The sequence below is a fragment of the Paramormyrops kingsleyae genome, chromosome 2 (genome assembly GCF_048594095.1).
Source record: "Paramormyrops kingsleyae isolate MSU_618 chromosome 2, PKINGS_0.4, whole genome shotgun sequence".
Classification (NCBI taxonomy): domain Eukaryota; kingdom Metazoa; phylum Chordata; class Actinopteri; order Osteoglossiformes; family Mormyridae; genus Paramormyrops; species Paramormyrops kingsleyae.
In genome coordinates, this window is record NC_132798.1 from 29626267 (window position 1) to 29646894 (window position 20628).

A 20628-nucleotide genomic window follows, 5' to 3' on the forward strand; every position below is an offset into this window, starting at 1 on the left:
GAGACAGCAGTCCACTTAAACTAAACTTTGGACTGTGGGAGGAAACCCAGAGGACTTGCAGGCTCACACATACTGAGCTGGGAAAGGTATTAAACCAGTAACTCTCAGTGCTACCCATTGAGACATACAGTATAATACATACTTTACGATAATATATGAAAAGCCAAGTTAATTTAATTTCTTAAAATTATATTTTGGAAATGATTTCTGAACCCTTAAACTGATGTCGCCCTGATTCAGTTGCCAGGGTATGTCTTCTGTTTCGTATAAATATATACAGTTGGTGTGCAAATGCAACAATGATATTCAGATGGTCTTAACTGACGCGATTACACAGAAAAACCCATGTCAGTGGCCTGAATATCACTTTTTTGGTATGGATTTCATCATTTTAAAAATATATTTAAAAATATAACTCTGTTTTCTCAGAGTTATGTCTGTCACTGAGAACACGCAGTAGCTCAGTTGTTCTAATTGACAAAAATACTAACATTGGTGACACTTTTTATGCATTATGCAGTAAAGTAATGTACTCTAATTTAAATCCCACTCAGCAGCTGGAATGAACTAAGCTGCAGATATATCGTGGTTTGTTAGAAAGGCTTAAGTGTAGGTGTCCTTGCTGCAGAGAGAGGTTAAGTACACGCTGTAACTGCAGGGGCGAAACCAATAACCCTGCCGATCAACAGAAACAAGGGTCGCCAAGGAGACCAAAGGATAGCTAAGATGACTCACATGCCAGGACGTCCTTATCAGTCTGCTGGCGTGACATTCAAATTCCATTTTGACCCATTCTTAGGCATGTTTAAGGCTGCAACTAGATTAAAGAAAGGGAGTTAAAGTCTGTCGAGGGAGCAAGTGCAAATGTGGGTACAATAGCTAATGGCGGGAATTAAAGCAGTACTTCATGAGAGTGTCGTCATGCATCTGCTTGAAAGTAAACAGGAATTGCAGCCAGACGGCCGTACGGTGTGGCTAACTGCTGGCCACAATGGCCTTACTGTGCTTTAAGTACACACATGGGTCTCGGATCCGCAGCATCCATCCCCTTTCCCAAGATATAGCATGATTGTACTTTGAAGGACAATAGGGTTCCAGTGTAATGAATAATGAGTTAACTTGCCAGCAGGGGGATGTAATCGTGTAGACACAGTGTGGGAGTTCTCGCTGTTTCTGTTTGTGTGGACACTGAAGGACTAATGTGGGTGGGATTCTTGGGTTGGGAGTTCTTGGGGTTGGGCCATGGGAGGGGGGGGGGCTTGTTTTTCACGGCGGTTTGCTGGATGCATAAGTAACATGCACAATGTAATCCAACAAACTTCATCGCCATGTGTTTCCGTATCAGGAGGTCTTTGTTCAACATTCTTTAAGATGCCCATCAGCTTCCAAAATGTGGGAGAATTTTAGTATATGCTATAAGTTTTTTATGTAAATCCAAAAGTAATGGAATACATTACCAAAAGTGCTGACTTGTTAAATGCATGGCTGGTCCACTTCTCTGTTTTACATCTAAAAAGAAATTAAAAAATGAGGAATGATGCTTGTTCAATGCACTGATTCGATTTCCTGTTTCAATGGTTGTCTGTTGGACTCAGTTTAATTTCTTTCATTCCATTTCATTCCAGCTCTTGTTTTGTTTTACAGTTTAGTGAATAGAAGCATACACATCAATCATACGTACACACTGAGTGAGCGCTCTATTAGGTACAGTTGATTGCTAATGCAAACAGTCTGCTCCTCCGAACAGCCAATCACGTGGCTGCAACTGAATACATATTGTTTGACAGCTAAGACTTATAATTGCTCTTGACTTGTGTATTGTGATGACAACAGTAACTAACAGGTCGTGTAATTTTAAATATAGTACATATATACATTACATGATGGTTCCAGCATCACAGGAACAGCCATCCTCCTGGGATTTTTTTACAGAGCATGGTTCTGTGAGTGTCAGCATGTGTTGCCCAATTGTGTCAGGCTGCAGAGCATTGTGGGTATTACCTTGTTTTTCTTATTGCTGTGAATATCTGTGAATCAGGGCTTCCTTAAAAGCTGTGGTTCCTGGCAAGCATTGCCCAGAGGAGCCTTAGCTAACACAGAACCATGTTTATAAAAGGAGACGGAGGCCCTATTTTGAAATGGGTTTCCAATTAGCCTGCATTGAAACTGAACTATGTGGATTAAACAGAGCTGCCTTTTGAGTATTGCTATGTGGTAGATAAAGAAATGTGTACTTGGTATGGAGTGAAGTAAGGATATCCCTGTTCAAGAGAATGCGGTGCCGTTTTTTTTTCCAAAGAAACTTAAAATATTACCATTTCATGCAGCTGATTATCTGAAGCAATTGAGCAGTAAGTAGTTCAATCAGGTTTGGCAAAAAGTGTCCCACAGCTGAGTGCTTCCTTGGATGAGGATTAGGGCTTGTGCTTTTACCATGATTTCTACCAACAAATCAAAATATATGTCATTGATTTTTTTCATAGGCTCTGAATAAAACGTCTCACTTCCTATGGCATTATGCTTAGAAAAAACGTACACTACATAGACAAAAGTATTGGGACACACCTTTTAATCATTGAATTCAGGGGTTTCATTCAGACTTATTGTCATAGCTTTATAAAAATGAAGCACCCAGCCATGCAGTCAGGTTTACAAACATTTGTGAAAGAATGGGTCGTTCTGAAGAGCTCAGTGATTTCAAGCGTAGTACTGTCATAGGGTGCCAAAGTCAGTTTGTGAAATTTCTTCCCTGCTAGATATTCCACAATCAACTGTAAGTGGTATTATTGTTAAGTGGAAGCGTTTAGGAACGACATAAACTCAGCCACAGAGTGGCAAACCACGTAAAGTAACAGAGCGGGGTTGCCGAGTGCTGAGGCGCATAGTGCGTAAAAATTGCCAAAACTCTGTTGACTTAGTAACTGCAGAGTTACAAACTTCCTTTGGCATTAATCCCAGCACAAGAACTGTGCACCTGGAGCTTCATGGAATGGGCTTCCATGGCCGAGCAGCTGCATGCAAACCTGAAACCTTACATCACCAAGCACAAAAGCATGGGATGGCATGGTGTAAAGCACACGGCCGCTGGACTCTGGAGCAGTGAAAATGTGTTCTTTGGAGTGACAAATCACGCTTCTCTGTCTGGCAGTCTGATGGATGAGTCTGGGTTTAGCAGATGCCAGAGAACATTACCTGCCTGACTGCATTGTGCCAACTATATATTTTGGTGGAGGAGGGATACTTGTATGGGGTTGTTTTTCAGGGGTTGAGTTAGGGCCCTTAGTTCCAGTGAAGGGAACTCTAAATGCTTGAGCATACCAATACATTTTGGACAATTGTAAGCTTCCAACTTCCAACAGTTTGAGGAAGGCCTTTTTCTGTTCCATCATGATTGTGCCCCAGTGCACAAAGCAAGGCCCATAAAGAGTTTGGTGTGGAAGAACTTGACTGGCCCACACAGAGCCCTGAACTCCATCAAACACCTTTGGGATGAGCTAGAATAGAGATCGCGAGTCAGGCCTCCACATTCAACATCAGTGCCTGACCTCACAAATGCTCTCCTGGATGAATGGGCAAAAATTTTCACAGACACACTCCAAAATCCTGTGGAAAGCCTTCCCAGAAGAGTGGCAGCTGTTACAACTGCAATGGGGGGACCAGCTCAATATTGATGCCTGTGTATTTTGAATGGAATGTCATAAAATTCCTATAGGTGTAATGGCCTGGTGTCCCAATACTTTTGTCCATATATGTGTCCATCTCATTGGCATGAATTTGCCCTTTTCTTCTGAAAATGCCCAGTAGCAGTAGGCAAGCTTGCCAGTGCAGTCAGAGCAAAGCACTACTCTGAAATGCCAGCTGTCACCCACGCAGTCATGCAGTCAGACAAGTTATACTCAGCTGGTGCAACTTTACCTTAAAAAAGAGGCTGTATGTTTTAATTCATTTTTGTCTTGTGTATGAATATTGTGTAGAATTACAATTTGTTAAAAATCATACTTTCCTTCTGACAGCGTCTTCTGTCTTTCTCAGGGCATTGTTTACATACGATGGGGTCACCAACAACCTCAAACTGTCCGACTCAGGAGGTAAGTTCACATATGACATGCTAACAAAGAGCTTTAGAGAGAACATTGTTCAGTTTAGTTTATTTAGTTTAGTATATTCTGCTTTCCCCTAAAAAAGAGAGCATAATTAGGTACTATACATACCCCTATGCTTACAGATACCCTTATGGCTTATCCTCCTGAGACCCAAGGAAAAAGTGTCCTTCAATTATAGGTTATCTGTCTTTGGAGGAAATAAGACATCTTACAATTTAGATTTTTTCAAATGTATTTTTATTTTTAATTTCACAGCATGTCCTCTTTAGTGTACAACAGGAATAAATACGTTACCTTACATCAGTGAAAAGATAGATGCAAAAACAACATGTTCACTGGAATGGACATAAATGAATGGGTGGGGTCTCAGGAGATTAAACTCAATGAATGTGTATGATATTTTAAATTGTATTAGTCTAGCAGTGGCACTAAAATGTTATAATTTCCAAAACAGGAGAAGCCATCTAGGGCCTTGTCCACATCTACACGGGTATTTTTACAGGCGATGTTTTTCCTCCTCCACATGAAAACGCTAAAATGCACTGTGGAGAGCACGCCAAACCAACAGGTGGCGATATAACTCTAACCGTAAAGCCATGCTGGCCAATCAGAAGCCTTATTTCCAGTTCTGCGAGGCTAAAAATAGCTAATGTAAACAGTGAACCGCGCACACTCTGATATCAAACAAAATGGATAACAGCACACAATCTGACGTTACAAGCCAAAAACTCAGTTTTCCCTGTCTACACGTCGATATTGAAAACGGAGATCCTGAAAACCTTTACCCTGTACAGAGTTTTACGAAAGCTCCGTTTTCAGTGACCTAAAATGCCGTTTGTGGATGAAAGGCCACAACGCATTGAATAACCTACGCTTTTAAAAACGCCTGTGTTCATGTTGGCAAGGCCCAGGGGTCAGTTTAAAAAGTGTCCGATCTGTATCACTTCTCTCTCACGCTCTCATTTTATTCCCTCATACCCTTTCTTCTTTTGTCCAGCTGGCAGTGTGTCAGAATTGGCAGGGAAGTTTCAGGAGAGTCGTCCACTGTACGGACTGTGCCGGATCGAAGCCAAACCGTCCGTACCCCGTATAGTGATGATCACCTGGGTGAGTCTACAGAGGGCACTTCTGTGTGGCGTTATTTGAATATTTGTGTTCATTTTAGTTTATGCTCATTGATGCACAATCGCTGGTTGAAAGTTAGAAACATTAATTCAGTTATAAGTAGAGATCTTGAGTTGTAAAAATATTTATAAGATTAGTAGATTTTATAATTCCTGCTAATGGCATTGTTAATAGATGTTTTTTTCCTATAGCTGTAAACTTAGACTAAGGCCAGGGAGGGGATGCTTGGGACATTCTTCTAATGTGTGATTTCCATGGAAACTGTTCAGCAGGGGTCAAAGGTCGCATCTGTAGCCAGTCAGGCAGGGAGGCAGGGAGGCCAGGGAGACCAGGGATGGGGGGATGGTCTGTGACCTACCACCTCCACTCCTAACTGCTTCCTGTTTGCCTCACATGCAAACAAACATGCTTCTTAAAACATTGTTGTATACAGCTTATGATTTATACACTCAGATTCCATCCCAGAAAGTGATTTTTAGTGATTGATGTAAGTTATACAAAAATTCAACAACAAGAGATACTCAAATATAGAACTGTTTATTTTATGGTATTATCGTGCTGCATGCTTTTAGATTGTGCTTTTTGTCAAGTGGTACTCATTTTGAAAAGATCCTGGGTCAAAGTCAGATTTGTAGCTCTTAAAAAGTTCCTTTAAGAAAGGCATTTCCTATGCAATTTGTTAATATTGTCACCGGTTGCTGTGATTATAGCTCTGGGTAGTATTGTCTTGTGTTGTACAGTGTGCAGTCATGATGCTGCTATGGAGAATTTTGCACATTGTAAAGTTTTTTGTGAGTAATGAAGTATTTGGGGGTAATGAAGCATTATCATTATAGTAATGAATGTATTGTTATCTATTGTTATGCATTAATGAAACATTTCAGAGCTACTTAAGCATAATACTCTTTCATGTCCTCACTGTAGGTGGGTGAGGGTGTGGATGAATGTCGCAGGACAGAATGTGTTAGTCACGTTCCTGCCATCAAGGCATTTTTCAAGGTAAGTTACAATCCTCTCCTGCGGTCTTTGGTTTTCCTTACCATCTTCGCAGTAGCTGTTCTAGTATTTTTATATAGACAGAGCTTTAATATAAATCCTGTTAATACTAAATAGCTATTTAATATTGTATAAAATATAATATATAGTTGGAAGAGACAACAGTCTCAATATCTTTTCTGCTCTTGATAGTATTTTTTTTATATCCTATGAGAGACAGAAATGAAGTTGAAGTAATATGAAGCTTTTATTATATACCTATATTATCCAAATATTCATATTATCCATCAAAGAGAAGTAGAACAGAGAAATCAGAGAGCTCACTACTGCTTGTCGTGTTTTCTGAGTTGTCAGAATGTAGCTGAGCGGCAGTAGTTGCTTCGCACAGTGAGCATAGCTGAACAGTTACTTCAACATTTGGAAGCGTTCAAAACCCTATGAGTAAGCGGAGAATAATGCAGTCGCCCACCACCTCTGTACATCCTGTTTTTTCATCATTCTGCGTGTTCCAATCTGTGGCTTATTTCTTTTTAATTCCTCTGTCAGTATGCAAACATGTGACCTGTTAGTTATAGTTGTCATCGCAATACACAAGTCAAGACCAAGATCACTTGCTCCACCCTTTGAGAACCGGACTGTGGGTGCGGCACACTTGGACTTTTGCTGATAAATGGGTTGGACAAGGGTGGAGAAATTATACTTAATAACCAATCTTTGCTTAATAAATTCCATACAAGAATTTGTCCCCAGTTAATACATCAATTTCACTGCAATTTTTACATGACTCTGCACGTGTGTGTTTGTTGCGTTAGGATCTTGTGTGGGTGTAAGTAAATATTGTTTTTGGATGGGTTTCTGCGGATTCAGTATGTGCAAGAGAATGCCGGTGATTGTTAGAAGGTTTTTGAGGTATAATGCAATAATAGGTTTTAAACCTCACTGGTTTTTAAGGTTGAAGGATGTCATTGTTAACCCAAAATTGCACATATGAGCTAAGGTGTTGTTTCTGGCACTTTCTATAGTCTCATGTAGGCTTGAAGTGATCGTTCCAAGTGGACTGTTGCATAAAAAAGATGACATTGACATTCTCGCACAAAACAGATAAAGTGTGTGTGTGTGTGTGTGTGTGTGCGCGCGCGCGCGTGCATTTGTGCATTACTTCACTGTGGGTCACTGTAGCTCTGGGCCTTTCTATACGGCTGCCTCCACTAGGCTGCTGTAACCACAGGGATTTGTATGCTGTGCGTACAGAGGGGAATTCTGTCTGTATCTGCTTACCTCTCTTAATTGATCCTCTTCTATTATCCACTGTTTATTTAACATTTCCATGTAGCTGAATAGAACGTAATGAGTTCATTCAGTCTGTACCAAAGATCATTATTCACCATGTGAAATATATGCATCACCCAGTCAACCTCAGATGTATCCAAGGAATGTTTGTTGTTTTAACTTTCTTATTGGACACTGCATGAAATATTAAACCTTTTATACCATCTTATAAATCCCCCTTTCTCTTATGTACAATTTGCACCATAGTCTGCGTGTTAGAATATCTGAAGGGTCAGATGTCCATTAAGGTCATATCCAAATTGTGAAATCTATGTTTTGGACTTACTTAAGATATTCGGCCTACAACAGATTTGGTTGGTGTTTGGTGCCAGTGAAAATGGCTCTGAACAGGAATGTGTATATTCCACAATAAGCTTCAGACTTTCCATTGCAGTAGTTATCTTACTATAAATTTCAGTAAATGCAGCAGTCTGTTTTGTTGTGAAGTTATATTCTTGCCTGACTTGGAACATAATGACTGACTCAGACTTGCTACTGAATTCTGGAAGATATCTTTTATTATTGAACTCCACTCATAACAAATTATTGTGATTATTAGATATTAGTCTTGCAAAATAATTGTATGTTCCAGTTATTAATAAAAAAAAATATTCTATACAAATTTGTAGTTTTTCATTTTCCTGCAGTCAGGGATGGTGCTTCTGGTAGGTAGGTAGATATAAAAACTTGTTTAATTAATAACTGTAGGTTTTTTGACCATGGTGCCCTCTGCTGGTCGAAGAGGAAACTAATCTTTTAATTTGAGTCACCAGTGAAACGTAAGTACTGTAAGTATAAAGAACAGCCATACCAGCACACAGTTGGTGTCCTAATTGTTTTGGCGGTTATATAACATCCATCTAACACCCACCCTGGTTGGGGATACAGGAGAATCTGGAGCCGATCCTGAACAGCACAAGGCAGGGCACCCCCAGGACAGCAATCCATGCATGTCACATGTTAACCCAGCATGCACTGGACTGGGATTCAAACCCCCAGCCCTGGAGGGGTGAGGCAGTGAAGACACCCACAGAGTCGATATGCCAGTCAGCCACCCTGGATGGTTTTGTCAAAGTTATCAAATTGAGATCTTTCTGCACTGCTTGTCTAACCAGCAGGTGCTGGGTGGGTGTGCTGAATGGGAGGCTTATCAGAATAAGGCTCCAGATCCTGTTTTTATTGCTGCCAAAAATTACATTGACAGCAAGACTAGAACTGTGTGTGCTTTATGGGGCCAAATCTTAATCATTGCCTAAGCTGTAGGCCTATTTGTGCCAGTAAACATTTTTTTTTTTTTTTGTGATTTCTATTTGTACTGGGGACTTCTCAACGTATGCCGCTGTGGTTGCATTCTGGAGTGTGCTCCTCCATGTCTGTAGAAGAGTCAGGGTCGGAATTTGCTACAGGAGATGAATAGGCAAAAAGTATCTTCAACCCACTGGAAGGCTAATGGTACAATGATGAAAAGCAGCTGCATATCTTGTGTTCTACTGGAAACAATGTTTTTCCAAGAAAACCTTTGAGAGGACAGAAAACGCTACAGGATAATAGATAATTACCCTCCCCCACCTCAGGGACAGTACAATGTAAAGGCAACATTTATAAAGGTCCAGCCTGAAAATGTGCAATGTATATAAAGCCAGTTTTTACATGAATTGGCAGAGCAGATGATGTGCAAGTCAGAAAAAAATGTGCAATATCTGAAAGGAAGACTTGAGATGTTAAGTAATCCCATCTTTAGACCAAAGCAGACAGGCTTAATTTTCTGTCTGCAAATGTTTGCTTTTCTATTATCAAGAACAGCAACCTGCTAGAACATTTCACCTTCATTGGTCTTTCAATCAGAATACTACCTCTATCCCCACCCCAAAAAACAAACTTTGAAGGTAGTTCAAATGAAGTTCAAGTGTTTGTTTTGCTAGGATCAAGGATTTGTTGTCATTGTGCAAGTGTGATTATGCTAGTAATACAGAATTGAGCAGTTTAATGCACACGTAGAACATACATATGCATACATAAATACATACATGTAAAGAGATGCAAAACAAATGCAAGTAGTTACACAAATTACAGTGGTTACAATCACTACACTAGGGCTACTATGAAATATTCCCAAAATTGTAAAATTTTGCAGAAAAATGCTGTATACAGTACAGCAATATAAACACCATCTTAATTGATTTTATATCTTTGTTATGATGCAAACAGCAGATGAGCATGAAGCTGTACAGTGCATTCACTCCACTTCATAAGTATTCAGACTCTTTGTTCTGTACTTTAATGCCTATGGCAGCAATTACACCTACAAGTTTTCTTATGGTGCTACAAGCTTGGCATACCTGGATTTGGGTTTGCCTGGATCTACCAGGCTGGATGTACCGCTGTTCTCAGGTCTTGCCAGAGCTGTTCATTTGAGGCTCTGGTTGGGCCACTCAAGGATGTTCACACACCTTTTGATCTTGATAAGTCTGAGGAGCAGCCTGCAGATATATACTTTCTTTGAACCCATGGCTTGTCTCCTGATCGTCTCTGTCAGCTCTGGGACCTAGTATAGACAGATCTGTGCCTGTTAATATTATTTAAGTTGTGGAAGCAGCTCAAGGACGGTCAGTGAGAATTGGGTGTACCTGACGCTGTTTTCAGTTCGCGAAGGATCTGAATACTTATGTACATATGATATTTCAGTGTTTATTTTTAATGCATTCATCCATTTTCTGTAACTGCTTGTTTTATTCAGGGTCATAGGGGGTCTGGAGCCAATGGTTGCAAGGCGGGGAACAATGCAGGATGGGGTGCCAACCAATCACAGGGCACACTCACACCATTCACTCATGCACCATGGGGAGCTAACCAATCACAGGGCACACTCACACCATTCACTCACACACCATGGGGAGCTAACCAATCACAGGGCACACTCACACCATTCACTCACACACCATGGGGAGCTAACCAATCACAGGGCACACTCACACCATTCACTCACACACCATGGGGAGCTAACCAATCACAGGGCACACTCACACCATTCACTCACACACCATGGGGAGCTAACCAATCACAGGGCACACTCACACCATTCACTCACACACCATGGGAAGCTAACCAATCACAGGGCACACTCACACCATTCACTCACACAGGCAGTTTGTGGACTTGAGGAAACTGCACAACAACACGGGGAGAACATGCAAAATCCACACACATGGAACTCTGGCAGAGACTTGAACCCAGGCAACAGTGCTAATCACTGTACCACCAAGCCCCCCCCCCCCCCCTTTAAGTTCATCTACTGATATTTTTCAGATGTTTTTGCTTTTTGCTTATGGTGTATTGTCTGCAGATTTATGTGTCATAATGAATTTAACGCATATTAGAGTATGGCTGTCACATAACAAAATGTGGGGAAGTGGTGTGAATACTAGGTTCATGCTCCGTTTACTGTGCGACTCGGTATGATGTAGAAGTGGCCACGTGGGAAGCAAGCTGCTGAATAGCAGGATTCCACAAATCAAGGTCACAGAAAGGGAGAGGGAGACATTAACATGCGTGTTTCATTATGATTTAAAAAAACTGAAACTAGGTAATGAAGACCTTAAGGAAAGCTTTTTATACACTGCAAACCAGACAAAAGCCAGGAGCCTCCATGTTTTCCTCAGATTTATCTGCCTCTTCGATTTAAGCTCTTGTTTGACAGTCTGCACATGGCTCAGAGCACAGTGTATTCCCGGAAATACGGATTATTCTTTATACTCCTGAGAAGCTTCAGGTTTCTTTGTCTTTATTATTAGAGTATGGGGGCGCATGCTATATGGCAGTACTTTGCAAAAAGCCCTCCACCTGCTTTCTATTTTCAGAGACGACTTCCAATGTGTTGCCAAAAACCAATGGGAAATGGTATATCAGTTCAGTTCATTGTTATGTATATAGCGTTTTTAACAAGGAGCATTGTCACTAAGCATTTTACAGACTCATGAGCCAGAGGTCCCCAGAGAAGAAGCCTGAGGTAACAGTTGCAAGGAAAAATGGGGAGAGGAAGAAACCTTGGCAGGAAAGAGAATCAAGGGGGGCGTCCATCTTCTTCAGGCTAACACCAGTGAGCCTGAAGTGACAAGCTTACGTAGATTAATGCTAAGTACACTGAGGAGAATGGCAAGACGATAGGGGTGGACTGGTGCATTGTAAAGCAGGCAGGCAGGTGAGGTGGCTCATGCAGACATCACAGGTAGGTGGGTAAGCATTCAGGTGGCACCTTTCTATCCTGACCTCTTCTAGATAGGTTGGGGAGATCAGACAGACAGACAGACACACACTTTATTAATCCCGAAGGAAATTTAGAGATAAGGAAAATGCAACTGTGGAATGGACAAGTCAAAATGCGAGACAGCAGGGTGAAAGAAGCTGTGGCAGGTCTAGTTATGGTAGCATATCTAGGAGGAAGAGGCCAGTGGGAAATCGGTGAGGAAATTCCTGAGCACCAGCATTCCAACAGCACAAGGCCACATGCAAAGTGACAGAAGTGACAGTATAGTTCGTCCCAAATCAACAGCACTAGTAGCCACCCATCTCTACACACCAGATCATGAGCCTAGCGGGAGTAACTACCAAGACCTAGTGACCCTGTAAGCTGAACGAAACCAGACGGAACGAGTCAGAGAAAGCCTGAATCCCATAGATTTGCTGGAAGACTGTCCCACAGCTACACAGCCCTGTAGGAGTGTTGTGTGGCAGCCCAATGTAGCTCTTTCCAGCAAAAGTGTGCTTATACATTAAATAAGGATAATTAAGTTACTTCTTTTAATTCTTTTATATTTTGCATGCATCCCACCGCTTCTTGAGATGAAATAATGAAGTTTTTAGCATCTGGAGGAAAAGCATAGGGGACAGCCAGGCTAGCCTTGCTCCAAGCTAGTGGGCATGGATCCCTTGGCAGAGCGGCGCTTCCCTTAGGACAGGCGTCCTCAGAGCTGCCTGCTGTGTGAGGAGCGCAATATAAACAGGTCTTACCCTGGGCTTTCTTCCCAGCCCTGGAGAAGACAATCCCAGCCTCTGACTGAGGTCATTAGTAGACACCAGGCACGTCTTTCCCACGGGTGCCTTCTTGGCCTGATGCTTCAGGTCCACTGGCATGGTTCTAAAATAAGATTGTTGGTGTGCAGTGGATTCCCAGTGGGTCACCGCATCCATCACAAAGCTATATACATATAGCTGCCCTTCTTTAATGTTGTGCCTGTAGTCCCTAAGATCGTATCGCTTTTTTGCTATTACCTTCTCCAATTCTTTTTGTCACAGGAAGCTCATGCGTTTGTCAGTGCGACCAAACCAGAGGATGTGACAGAGGAGAAAATCTGTGAGGCTGCCAGCAACATCAGCGCTCCAGCAGAGCGCGTTAAGCGAAACCCCAGGATCACGGACAAGGAGGAGCTCGTGGTGAGTCTTGGCTTAGCGACAGCTACGAAATCCCCACAAAGGCAAACTTTTGGCAAATAATACATTTTTTTCGTTAGGCTCTATTATTCGTTAATTCAGATCAAAATGTTTGATTCTTTCTTCTTTGCAGGGCACTAACTATAGAAAAACAAATGCTGCAATGGAGATACGAAGGATCAACAGAGACTCTTTTTGGGCACGTGCAGAAGTGAGCATTCCATGTATAAATGTGTGTGTGTACGTGTGTGTGTGTGTGTGTGCAGTTTGTATTTTACAATGTAAAGGTCGTGTTTTACAAAGTAAAGTTTTAATTTTACAAATGTATTTTTTAAAGTAGGTATACCGTTTTTAATTTACAGTACTGATTGGCTCTTTTAAGGTACAGTTTAGATATATAGTTGCACAACTTGCACTGTTGCTGGAGAACACAAAAGCCCCTCCTGCCAATCAGTAAAGCTTCATCAGGTCATATTTTATATGATCTTGCAATTCCACCACTCATCTAACCTATTTGTCCATCAGCGAGAAGAAGAGGAGAGAAAGGAGGACGAGCGTCGGAGGGCATCAGAAGACCGGCGTCGCTGGGAGAGGGAGAGAATCCTGCAGGAGCGCAGGGAGGCAGAGGAGAGGGACAGGAAGATGGAGGAGAAATTACAGATGATAGAGGAGCAGAGGTGAGAACCATGTGGACACATTCATAATTAGAATACATAAGTACCAGAGCATGTGAGCGGAGCGGAGCGGTGAGAATTTCCGCTCCTCGCTCACGAGGCTGTTGGCTCCGCCCGCTCCTCCGCTCTAATTCGCACTAAGCCGCTCCGCTCAACACCGCTCCTCGCTCCACTAAAATGTCCTCCCGCTCCAGTCAAATCGCTCCACGCTCGCTCCAATTTAAAAGAGGGACAAATAATCTGCATGTCTAACAAATGTCACCTTAAACCGAAGCCTTATGTCATAAAGAAATATGAGCAACGGCAACATTGCCAGTCAGAACAGAAAATATTTATTTTTAAGCAACCTATCGGCAACAACGGACAGGTTTGGAAATGGCATTCCACACAAAAATAGGCTTAAAAGTAAAGGAATCAGTGGGCTTAATAGCCTAAAGAATATACAGACACGTTTTAAATTCCTCAATTTTTTTCTGTTGATGCAGCACGTCTCTAAAATAAAATTTTACGTTACGTGAAATAAAAAAAAAATCTTATTAGACCTACTTTGAATGACAAAACGAATTTATTTGATTACCAATATTTACTTTATAGGCTTTTTTACTTTAATTTACTTTATAGGCTTTTATACTTTAATTTACTTTATAGACTTGATATGCTACAACCATATAAAACTTGCACGCGTTTTGCTCTGGCTTCCGCTTGTTCGCGTAGCACACTCATGTTTCTGAGAAAAGTGATTCCAAAGTGAATCTTTACTCACTGAAACAGTTTCACCACATTGTTGTTCTTGCTGTACATTCTTGTCATCTATACGTTTGATAAGAATAGTACACTTGTATGATTTATCAGTTTCCTTTGTGAAATACTTTGCGAATTCCATCTCAGCCAATTTGTGTAACAGTCTTGATAATTGTACAGATGAATTCTGGGTAGATTTGGGCACGCCTCAGAATTGTAGTGTGAGCGGTATCGGAGCGAAATTGGAGCGAGACAAAGCGACCGCTCCAGCCTTAATTAAAAAACCGCTCCGCTCTCTGACCCGCTCCGCTCCACTCCGCTCCACTCCACTCCGCTCACATGCTCTGATAAGTACTGTGAAAAAGTCTTAGGCAGTCAAAGACAATGTTGAAAGCTATTTATCTGGGTAGTAAGTGTATATGTGCTCAGAAATTAAACAGCAATTTAACATTAGAACATATTCAAATTGACAGTAATGCAATAAAAACCAACAAGAATTTGTTCCGTTTTCCAAAACAAAAAAAAATCAGTTATCTTTCTGAATCGCTGGATGAACGCCGCTTCAATTCCCAAACCTCTCCTCAGGGGCACCTCATCCGTTCCATGTACAGTCGAACTTCGTTACAACGTACCTCGGGGGACATTAAGAATTTGTACGTTATAACCGTAGTACGTTGTAACCAAGTCCCTCAAAATGAATGATAGAACACAAAATGTATATAAAATAACTTTTATAAAACACCCCTCAAGTTGACATACAGCTTGTGTAGTTTGAAGAATATAGTTCCTGTTCTAAATAGGAACTATATTCTTCAAACTATGTTAATATCAGTTACTCATAGACAGCCGACATGACGCAAAATCCACTGCCGGCTTATCGTTCAAATCGCCTTAATGTAACTTAATGTCAAACCGAAATTATGCACCTGTATGATTCAATTGGCTGAAATAAATTTCGATACCCTGACGCCATGCAAAACCATGAAAAAACAGGGGCTGCATGCAAGGAGTCGGCGTGGAATGCTTCGTGAGGAAAGGTTCAAACAGTTAGGCGTTGCTAAGCGATGTAGATGGCCGGCAACAGCCGATTCTGAATTGTGCGCACGTTCGGAAGATGAGGCTGTACGTTGTAACGAAGGTCAGTTTGCCTATTTTCCTCTGAAAATCATACGTTATATCGAAGTTTACGCTGTAAAGGTGTACGTTCTAAGCGATACCGGCAAATGGAATAATGCATTACGCGAATTCGGGACATTGAAATTTGAACGTTGTATTGGTGTAAACGTTATAAACGGGGTACGTTGTACTGAGGTTCGACTGTATTTGTTACATTTCACCACCAGTTATCTTCATCAATTAACTTCATTAGGTAAATAACTAAATGAGGCATTGATTAGCAAAACATGGTATGCACTAGTGGTCAAGCCAAGAAATATATGGGTGTATTGGATGGTTGCTGCAAATACTGGGCTGACTCTATAGGAGAGGTTTTGAAATGGCTCAGCTGACACACATTGACAAAAATAATATCAGCATGAAGATCATTTAACATCATATTATTTGACTCCCTGTTTCACAGTACTGTACAAGCCCTGAGTTTATCGCTCTGATACACAAACATACTCCTATCTTACTAAACAGGAGATCCCAACCCTGACTCCAGTACTCCACTGGGCCACACAGAGCTGAGGGATGTGGGGCAGAGGTTGATTAATTTCCAAAAATAATAAATAATAATAAAGTTTTAAGTCAAGTCTTTTTTTTAACAATTCCTGATGTTCTCACAGTCAGACGGCATCTGATAAAAATGGAGAGGACTATCAAATCTGGCTTGCAGATCCACCCCCAAGTTTTACCGGTCCATGAAATTTTTGCACAACGTAAACCGGTCTGTGGTCGCCAAAAAAATTGGGAACCCCTATTACAAAGAATAACTAGTCCTACATGCCTGAACTCATCTTAAGTGCAGCCCTTTCCAGATAAGTTCATATTTGCATATAAAGAGTTTGTTTTATATAGGCAGTGTTAGATATAACAGTGGTTGCTTTGTTTCTCTGTCATTCAGGAAAATGCAAGGAAAACTGGAGACAGAGATTCGAAAGCAGGAGAAGACCAGATGGGTAAGCAAGGGCGACACGTGGTGGATGGAATGTGCATTGCAGGTGGGCATGGGTAGACAGTAATTCCCACAGGGGTGACATAGCTGTGACCTGACTGGCAAAGCAATTGAGATGGAAATAACTTTGTTATTAACATGGTAAGTCCCCATTGTATACTCAATGAATGCTGTAGAGAGGAGTGTGTATGAATGACTCTGGGGTGCCGTTGATGTTAGGATGTCAGAGAGCAGTAGAGTTGTGCCATTTTTCAACCATGTGTGTCTCTCCAGGAGCAGCAACAGAGAGAGCATGAGGAAGACATGAGAGTACGCTTCAGACGCAGTGAATCCATCGAAAAGGCTGCGGTCAGTCCCCCTTTCACTCATGAATAGTGCATATTGCAGCCATGCATTTTATTAACTTTATATACTGCCGGATCATTCGGTTGTTTTACAGCCTTTCACTTAATTCTTATAGTGATGCGTATGTGAAATTCCACATTGATATGACATCCCTGACCTGCAGGAGGCAGCGGTGCTTGTTTCTCAGCGCTCCATGAACCCTCGAGAATTTTTCAGACAGCTCTCTTCATCGTCTTCTGGTATCCCACCAAGCCCTGACTCCCCCCGTACAGGTTAGTGAGACTAAGGGCGCTAAAGCGCTCAAGGGGAATTGGGTGCCAATATGGGCTGGTCAAAATATAACAAACTGTTACAGTAGTCATTTGCGTATTTAGAAGACACTCCTTTTACACTTAACCATTCCTGCTCATCAGTATTTACCTTTGTAATTCAGGTCTCTACTGAGGGAGGACTCTATGTTTAGCAGGATTAATTAAGCATCATACACTTTGTTGTGTGTAAAGTGCGTTATAAATAAAGTTGCCATTACCATTGCCAATGCCATTGCCATTTTAACCAAATCATTTGTGTTATTTTGCATTATCATTATAATTTGTATATGTGATTTCATATCATATGCACCCTTTCCTTGTTTGGCAACTACCTTGGTTAGTGACCAAAAAATTTATTTCTGACACACATTTGACGCTGGCGTAACTCTACGAGAACTTGATCTGAATGAGAGCAGCAACCAGTGACCTTGGCAGTTACTGTGCTCCATTTCACATAACGACCTGGTCGTTGGAATGGACCTTGTTAAACGAGAAGAGGGTGTATGTCTAAAAAAGCTATCAAAATAATCTTTTACCCTTGTCTCTCTCTCTTTTTTCTCTTGGCAGCCAAGCCTCCTTTCCGTCGTTACCAGCGCAGCCTCACTGATACAGCTTTTATCTTCGGGAAGTCAGATTCCTCGTTGCCCTCTTCCCCCCGCAGCCCTAATGCGTTCTCTCCATTCAGCCGTACTCCGAAATCCCCCTTCAACCAACCCATGTCACCCACAAGCCCAAGCCAGCCAGATACCAGCTTCCGTCCCATAAACTCTCCTCCACAACGCCGTGCCCCTCTGTTGTCCCCGCCCATCTCCCCTCAACGCTCATGCCCGACTTCCAGTCTCCCCAGCCTTCCTGCTTCTAAAACTGTCACGTCCCAGTCCCCATTACCACATCCCCCAGTCTTGGTCAAAGCTGAAGACTCAGGGCAGCCTTCTGGAGTACCGTCATCACCCCGTTTCTCCACCTCCTCTGCCCGGCCTTCGGCACCATCAGCCTCACCAGACCTTCTTACCAGCTTGTATCGGTCTCATCCTGATCCTTGCTCTACCCCAGGATCTCTGGGTGCCATAGCACTGGCCGAGGATCAAAATGATTCCCCCCCAATGGCCATCCACTTGCATCCAGAAGGTAAAACTCAGTAACTATAGAGACCTGAAAGACTACAATGCTGAATCATACAGTATATAGAATATCAATGCACATTTATATTTTGAAAAATAAAATTCCTCTGTGAAGTGATGATGAATGATGGCTTATTTGTGCCTCTTCTGTATTTTTTGTCCAGTGATGCATACAGCCTACAGAACACTGACTGACCTAGAAGCAGAAACAGATTCAGACATGGCAGCAAAGGACAACATGCACATCACACCAATGACCAAGGAAGATACGGAAGGGGAAGCTGGTTCCTTGGAACTAGAGGCATCCATGGAACTTAATGATTTGTTGGAGAATCATACCTATGCTTTAGAAAATGAAGAGAGTGTCTCTTCAGGCATCTCTTTACTCACAAACCTGGAATCGACAGCAGTCAACATGCAAGAAGACTCTAATATGGAAGAGAAAACCAGCCTTATACAGGATCCTGTATACAACAGCACAGAATCCAGGCAGCTTGTGGAATATCTGGTCCCTGCTTTGGACGTCACACCCAGAGAGGCTTCTGAGACAGAAACCAAGCTATTAGAAGAACAGAGCTGGACAGAGCTGATAAAGATTGGAGGGGAGAGGGTAGAAGATGAAGAGATGATTCAAACTGCTACGGTAATGCATCTTTCCACCATATCTGAGGAGCCAGTCTATTTTGAGCGAAGAGAGGTGGAGGAAGAGCATGAGGCTGTCCATGATCCACAACTGGAACCCATCATACCAGGTAGAAGGAGCAAATTCTTGGGTGGGTGGAGGGAAAGTGCTAAGTGTCTAACAATTCTGGCATAATCTTCTGTCATAGAAGAGATTATGGGTGCAGATGATGCTCGGCTGACCATGCTGCAGGAAGTTGAAGTCCTGCAAGCTAAAGGAATGACTGATGAAAATTGGGGCCAAACAGAAAATGGGTTAACAGAAGAAGACGATGGCACAGGTAGTTATGTAAAAGCATCCACACTTTGAATGTTTGCTGGTACTATGCTTTCAAATCACATTTTGCATATTATATTTCCTTCACACAGACCTATCCCTCAGTCCAACTGGAATGGAGAAAAATTTGCATGAAATTTCCCAGGAATTAGAAATGATTTCCTATGCCATAAGGCGTGACGGGAGCGAAGATGATTCCACAGAGGAGATGATTGAGTATGAAAAGGTGATAAACATTACAGCAGAGTGGGCAATTTTCAACCTTGTGGGCCAGATGTCACTGAACTCATCATTGATTTTCTTTAATTCGCTATTTTTTAAGTTAACTTTCACAGTAAGTGAAAACCATACAAGCTGTGGACTTGGTACCAGTTCTTTTTATATGAAATGAGTTTTATTGTAGTAATATGTTTTCAAGATTTTAATCTGAATTTGAATTAAAAAAAATGTCAACAATCAAGCAATTGTTCTATCATGCTTTACTATTTATAATGGATACAATACATTCCTATTCGTATATTGATAATATACATGGTTCAGTAAACTGCTGGGATAATATTGCTCACCGTATTGCTCTCTTTTTCCCACTGCTGTAGTCCTCACCACATGGACAAATGTGCGTGCGGGCACTCTATGACTATCAAGCAGGTCTGTATATCAAATTATTTATTTATTAGCTTTTTCAGTATGGTGAATGCACAATTATACTACATCACAAGGTTAAATGATACATAGTGATACGGATCATAATAAAGGTATGAATGCATAGCATCAATACTTCATATGTTCACAAGTATGTCATGAAAACTGACACACGTTACTCACTGAATTTTTGAAGTTACCACCTATTATTCAACATGCTAGCTGATTTTTCTGTCTCAAGTGTAGATGCTACAACACAGCTGGTTTTTATAAATGTACTTGAGGGACGATGTTACAGCAATATCAGAGAAAACACTGTTCATTCTAGCAAGTATTTGTGTGTATTTCCAGTCCCTAAGTTTTGTAATAACAGCATTTATAACCCAATTTGACAGACTTGAGACTTCGATCTTATCCTTTACTAAATTAATATCATACAGGTGGATAAGGATTTATTGATTATGATATTGATTATAATGATTCCTTCATGGAGGTACAGGAAAAACCTCTAATTTCAGTTGTCATATAATGGAAAATTTGTATTCAAACTAGAAGTGGTACGAATAAGGCATTAATAACAGGTTAACAGCAATTATTCAGAACTCATATGATTCTTTCTACTGTTAGAGGTATAATTGTAACTCATAGATTATTACTGATACTCAGAGACAGATAGTTCAAGTCCAGAAAGTAAAAATCCTGACTAAGAATTTGTTTCAACTAAGCAGTTGAGTACTCTA

General features: G+C 41.3%; 1 protein-coding gene across 2 annotated transcripts in view; it reads left to right on the forward strand.

Moving 5' to 3' along the window:
• The window catches only part of LOC111847280 (uncharacterized), a 40076-nt gene that overhangs the window by 16082 nt on the left and 3366 nt on the right, over nt 1–20628 (forward strand). For both annotated transcript variants that reach the window (XM_023818322.2, XM_023818323.2), the window contains exons 2-15: nt 4033–4088; nt 5101–5210; nt 6153–6227; nt 12846–12983; nt 13114–13191; nt 13506–13657; nt 16461–16515; nt 16785–16859; nt 17020–17128; nt 17735–18295; nt 18453–19040; nt 19119–19250; nt 19339–19472; nt 19843–19894. In XM_023818322.2, coding sequence (XP_023674090.2) covers nt 4033–4088; nt 5101–5210; nt 6153–6227; nt 12846–12983; nt 13114–13191; nt 13506–13657; nt 16461–16515; nt 16785–16859; nt 17020–17128; nt 17735–18295; nt 18453–19040; nt 19119–19250; nt 19339–19472; nt 19843–19894 — 2315 coding nt within the window. The remainder of the gene's footprint in view (nt 1–4032; nt 4089–5100; nt 5211–6152; nt 6228–12845; nt 12984–13113; nt 13192–13505; nt 13658–16460; nt 16516–16784; nt 16860–17019; nt 17129–17734; nt 18296–18452; nt 19041–19118; nt 19251–19338; nt 19473–19842; nt 19895–20628) is intronic.